This window comes from Anopheles coustani, chromosome 2 (genome assembly GCF_943734705.1).
Source record: "Anopheles coustani chromosome 2, idAnoCousDA_361_x.2, whole genome shotgun sequence".
NCBI classification, from domain to species: domain Eukaryota; kingdom Metazoa; phylum Arthropoda; class Insecta; order Diptera; family Culicidae; genus Anopheles; species Anopheles coustani.
In genome coordinates, this window is record NC_071289.1 from 38747832 (window position 1) to 38754038 (window position 6207).

Below are 6207 nucleotides of genomic sequence, written 5' to 3' on the forward strand. Positions count from 1 at the left end.
TGATAGGTGATGACTCTTTCGAACGATTTAGATAAATTACCATTACGGTCAAAGTCTCTATAATTAAAATAAACTTTATTCGAAGAAGAATCTTCATTGTGAATCATGTGCCAACTTTAATATTTACTTTCTTTTTAAATGTTTGATAACTGTTCTTCTGTTCTTCAATCCATCAGTCGTTCAATAGCTCAATTCCTGAATGTTATTCCCAAAAACTTCCCTTTCAAGTTATGCATTATAATCTTCTGGTTGCCGTTTTGCATTCGGCTCTGATGTATTCGTTTCTTGTGTATGTGTTGTGCTTGTTCCTTTATCCGTCCGTTCGTCACTCTCAAACATGCCTGTCAAACTGCCAACGTCCAAGCGATTTGCTTTTGATCACGCCATTCCCGCAGAGTGCATATACATTTACAACAAATCCTCACATGCCCAACAAATGTTCCCAAAGCCGCTGCTGTTGCTGCTGCCGTTGCTCCTGCTTGCCTAAAGCGCTGCCTTATCCCTTTCGTTTGCGATCCACTGAACACTGTCTGCATACCGTGTTACATTTGCTAAACATGTGCTTTCATTTTCTTCCAGGTGTATCTTTGAGACGGAAACGGGGCGGCTGAGACCAGCCAGGGACTAATCAATCAAAATATGGTAACTATCCATTGCCTTTCCGGTGGCCGGTTGGTCGTTTGATCACCGCCCGCCTACCCAGCTCCGGGAGTCGTGAAAGTTTAATTAAAAAATAGCATTTTTATATAGGTCCTTAATTCAAACACTCGTAACAGAAGTCTCGGCCGTATGAAAAGGCAGCCGCCCCGACATGGCATGGGTAAGTCGTTGATGGTCCGGCAAAACTAGTGCGTCCGTTCTGTAACTAGAAACCTGCCTGCTTTCTTTCCAGTAACACAACATCGTTCCGACAGTCCGCACCATTCCAGCTCCGGTTCTTCCCCAGTCATGTCCAACAGTAGTTCCAGCCCTGCGCCTCCATCCAGCAGCCCCAGCCCGCAAGAGAGCCCCAAGAACTGCAGCTACATCTACCGGGATTGATTAAGAAACCGGCCCCAGCAGCAGCAGCAGCAACCGCAACAGCTGCAACAACATCCAGCAGTCGATGGCAGCGCAGCAGCTGGTGGCGACGGTGGTATACTATACACATCCGGCAACAACTATGACACTCCTTCTGGCAGCTCTCACTCTCAGCCTCACTACACTCTCTGCTATCCGTCCCATCCTGGTCCGAGTACGTCGGGTTATTCACCCAGGGACGATTCAACCGTGGAGCGACCGCCCTTCTTCAACCAACAAACGACTGTTCTTTCGCCTCCGCGGTCCGCTTCCCCGTTGCTACTGGCGGCGAGCTCCCGCAGCCACCCGGCCCATCTGCTCAACAGCACGAACAGCAGCGGCAACGACACGAGCAAGAAGCTGAACCGTCTGTCCACTTCGTCCTCGCTTTCCATAATCACACCACCGACGACACCGAAGCGGCCAGCAGGCCACCAGCACGGAGGAAGACGGGGCAGAAGAGCAGACGCTTCCGGCTCGACCGGTCGGCTAAAGCTGGCCCTCGGCACATCGCTGGCACAAAACTTCAACCAGAAGTTGGCCAACCTGAACGACAAGTGGCACGATTTTAGCTTCCTACTGTTGAAGTCCTCTGGCAGCGGTGGTGGTGGCGGTGGTGGACCGTCCCCCGGTCCCAGTGGGAGCGGTGGTGTGGTCATTCCCTTCGGTGGACGGTCGAGCGTCCGCAACGATTCGTACCACTCGATCGAGTCCGCCGTCACGTGCACCGCAGCCGACTTTGAGGCAGGCAATTTCTATCAGCGCGAAAGCGAAACGGAAAGCAATCCAGATTTTCGCACCGAGGGCGCCGCTCACGGTCGGCAGCTCACGAACAGCGACAATCGGCGGCACCGGCCGCAGCGCAATCGATTGGGCCCGTCCCGGCGCAACAGTGCCAGCGGTGGCGGCGGCGATCCGAAAGAGTTCGATATGCTCGTGCTAAAAACCATCGACACCGGGGAGGACGATAATGAGAGTTTCTAGGGTTGATCACTTTTATCATCGGCACCGGAGAAATGTACTGCAATCCATAATCCATACTTTGGAGTAGGCAGGCAGGGCATCGCACAGGAAGCGATAGCGTGTGGAAAGGTGATGGTGGGAACATGACTGGATTAGATAACAAAAAACATCATGTAAATAACGTTCGAAAGAGTAGGCTTTACTTTAAGTTTTTTTTTTTGTGAAGAAAGACTTCCAATCTTTAGAAAGTAGTTATTGAGGCATTTAATCATCAATGATGCATCATTAATCAACAAAATGAAGCACGGTTGATTTCAAAGTACTCCAGTGAAAAAGGGCAAAACAACTAAAATAATAAGGCTCTGCACCGCTTCTCAAATGCAGGAATGCAAAAACGTATAAAAACATGCATCGATTGCATTTTGAATTGATTTCACAGCACTCCGATCCCCCAATAAAAGCTTATGCTTAATATACCAAAAAAAAGAGAGCAAATCAGTAGAAATTGGACGCAAACCAAGTCAATGCCATTTTGGGTTGATTGCATTTATTGTAACGAACTGCGTTTAAGATTTCCAACATACACAACCTATATCTATGAAGTAAGGAACTAATTTTCTTTCCGTCCGTAGGCAAAACGGGTTTGTCCTGTGGATACTCAAGCGAATCATCGTCCCGTTGGTGGATGAATATCTGTGTTGAGAATGATTTCAAGGTTTTCATTATTAGGCTCTAAATTTGTTTTGTAGAAGGGCAGAGTTGCTCATAGGGATTCACCCGCTGTGTGAATCGTTAAATTAAGTTTAGCCAGCTTCATTTATTTTGTTTGTATTCCTTTTAGCTTTTGTTACCTCAGCTTTGTTGTGTAAAAGTTGGCGCCAAATCGGATCGGACGTTAGGCGTTTTTTGTTTCAGTTGATCCTCACTCCACGGCATGTAGTGGTGAATCCCCATTAAAGTGGCAAGTAGTTGGGTTTAATTGTTTTAAGAATCTCATTTTCTATCGGTTGATATTAGCACGCGGGTGAGGAACCGGAAACGGCAACAGACTGCATTACACTGTTTTCAGGGCCAATTCGTCGGCATCAAGCTGCTCTTTGTTGGTATTAGGCAGTCAATTGCACGCGCACGACTTTTGTTTGGCATCGTTAGGAAACACTTTGGGCTTGTTAAGTTTAACTTTGCCATTATCGGTAGCAACATTGACGCGACGAGAAAGGGTCGCGTTGTTGTCGCGTCAATGTTGCTACCGATAACGGCAAAGTTAAACTTAACAAGCCCAAAGTGTTTCCTAACGATGCCAAACAAAAACCGTGCGCGTGCAATTGACTGCCTACTACCAACAAAAAACAGCTTGATACCGACGAATTGGCCCTGAAAACAGTGTATAGCAAACTACACCATTGAGTCGCTTATGAGAAACAAGGAACGGAACATCCATGACATCTGTGGTGTCATTGTAGAAAATGGAATATAAATATTTCTAAAATGTGATGTTTAGTAACGGTTAACGTTTAAAGAAATATTTTATTTTTGCTTTTGGATAGATAAATTTATTTTTCTCCGATCCACCTGGGCCAATATTTTGTGTCGATTTACCTCGTTAGTAAACAAAAACCCCCTTTCTAGGCGATCAAATTGTTTCATCCGTCAGACATTAGTTTTTAGAGGACGCATGATTTACATAATTTTAGGACAGAATACTGTTGTATACATACATCCTTATACATCTATTTATTTAGGAGTCCTTGTGAATAAATAGAACATTTTCTAGTAAGTTTTGTTTTCTTTCTGTTTGCGTATGCCATTATCATTTCTTTGTTTGTTTCACTTCAGATTATTTAGGGAATATCGTTTCAGATTCCGGAATCGAATGAAACGAGCCGAACGTCAACAGAACATTAAACAGAACTAACGTTGAAATTTAGTCATTTCTCCATCATCACACGACTCCACCACCATCAGCACCGCGCAATGATGATCAGAACGCGCCTTTCGCGTCTCCCGGTGTATAGAACATACCAGTTACTGAACAACTTGAACTAACATACCAACAAACTAACATACAAAACAAAACACTAAAGAGTCAATTCCAAAATATTCTGTCACAGTGACAGCGTTACCTAGCAGGAATCATCCGTGTTGTAGATATAGAGCGTACAAGGGACGTGGGCATATTAGAGCGTCAAAAGGCAAGAAAAACTGTATCTTTCAAACCCGGTGAATCCCATAAATACACCGAGAATGGGCTTCATGGGATGCAGATTGCGGATGCGGAAGGATGCAGAGGCAGTTTTCATTTGCATAAAAATATTATATACATAACAAACACACACACCCATATATATATACAAACATACTCATAGGTAGTTACTAGCTAATAGCCACCATAAGCCTAGTCACTTACAAAACGTTACATCTTTTTGCTCGAGTAGTAAAATTTGAACCACACACTCTTCAAGTGGATAGTGTACATAAGTGCCCGGTGGAAAAAGGTGAGGGACACGCGGGCGAGGAGAGAGATGGCGCGAAGGAAAACAAAAACCCGCAACGCGAAACAAACCAAATCAGTAGCCGAACTGACAGTAATATCTACTGCATTCTCGTAGTACCCACGCCTAGTGTGGCAGTAGTGGATTTCACTTATTTACTCATCACATACGAATAGCGGCATGAAGGAGGCATCATTTCTTCATCAATGCAAGAAAAGCCAAACGGTGAGCGATCCACTTCCAGCGTGGAAAATACATAACGCCTCCGGTAGAGAGAGAACGAGGAAGAAATAATCAGCGATGAATCGGAAGCACGCAAACTCACAGAAAAAAAAGCGAAGGGTTAAATGGTTAAAAAAGAACTGTAAAAGACTGACATTATAAGCGCAAAAATGGCTAATTATTACCGAGTATAAATGCAAATCATCAAACAAACTAATGGGCGCAGCGTGTATCAAACAAACTCGCGCGCCGACGGGCTGAGATTGAGCTGAAAGGCGAACGAAAACATCTCACTCACAAACACTTAGGCACACATACACGTACACATACACACAAATCAACACATCATAAAGTTGCGTTCCAGCCGGGAAAGTGAGGAAAGAAAGCAAGTATAAGGAGTCAGGCTTTGCTGGAAGAACATTCTTCTGGTATGTTGTTTGTAAATAGAGGTACATTTATTTCGCAACCAAAAACAAAACGACCACAGCGAGGAACGTTCACTGTGCAAAGTGTTGTGGAACGCGTTCGCGAAGCAAAAAAGGGAATATTCCGATGAAGCTGGTTCCAAAATTTAAGTGTAAAATTTAATTTGAACATTTCGCTAATGGTTAGAGACGAGCACGAAGGAGGAAATCGTAAACACCACCCATTCCCGGTTCGAAGCGATTGCTCATCCTCGGGACTTGGTGGACTGGTGTCCCACGATCCTCCCCAGTAAGGGTTCGCTAAGAAACCTAAGAGTCGTCACCGCTGGGCGGTGAGAAAGTAAGTGAAGTATGTGTAAAAAGTACAAAAACTCAATCGTAACATAACGCAGCACACAGTTACAGTTCAGCATAAACGGCGGTTAGGGCGAGACAACAAGGGAGAAAGCTGCTTGCACCGTCTAGGGGTAGAAATAGGGACGTAGGGAATATTTAAAGCTTCCGTTTACAATAATATAATAAGTCGCCCTAACCGGACCGCGGTTCCGTCGCTGCCAAGCCTCGTGTACAGTGCACAAAGCAGTGAGGTTGTAGAACAGACGTAGAATCTGCTTTTTCCCAGTCATTCTTAAACGGCTACGAGAGTTAAGTAAACCGAGAAATTACCATTTTCTCCTAAATGGACAAAAGGAGCGGAGGAGCAAAAAAACACACACACAGTTCTTCCGGGCAACGGAAGTGAGGCGTCCGCTCCCTTGAACGGGCCCCTTTTCGGGCTCTCCTTTCTCTGGCCGGTAAGGTCGTACACGAGTGCCGAACAAAAAGAAAGAATTTATTTGATACAGGTTTAGTGAAAGAGAAAACAAAAACTTTATTGCAAACGATTTATTTTCGTTCACTGGAAGCATTCATTCGAAGTTGTTTCGCTTTGCTGAAAATAGCAGTTCGGGTGTATCTGTTTTCGTTTTTGCCTTAAAAATCTACTGTACATACGTAATATTGATATTAATCCTATCCAAATTCCTTTCCCACGCCTCTGTTTGCCA

General features: G+C 44.8%; 1 protein-coding gene across 4 annotated transcripts in view; it reads left to right on the top strand.

The window, feature by feature from the left end:
- The window catches only part of LOC131265717 (semaphorin-1A), a 190569-nt gene extending 189406 nt beyond the window's left edge, over nt 1-1163 (top strand). For 2 of the 4 annotated variants that reach the window (XR_009178295.1, XR_009178297.1), the window contains 3 exons: nt 580-642; nt 738-820; nt 893-957. Coding sequence is in view for 1 of the 4 variants with exons in the window: in XM_058268020.1 (XP_058124003.1) it covers nt 751-820; nt 893-1041 (219 nt within the window). In the remaining 3 variants the exon portion in view is untranslated. Of the gene's footprint in view, nt 1-579; nt 643-737; nt 821-892 lie in introns of those variants that run through there. The other 2 variants (XR_009178296.1, XM_058268020.1) reach the window with 2 other exon arrangements.
- Nucleotides 1164-6207: the final 5044 nt, after the last annotated feature.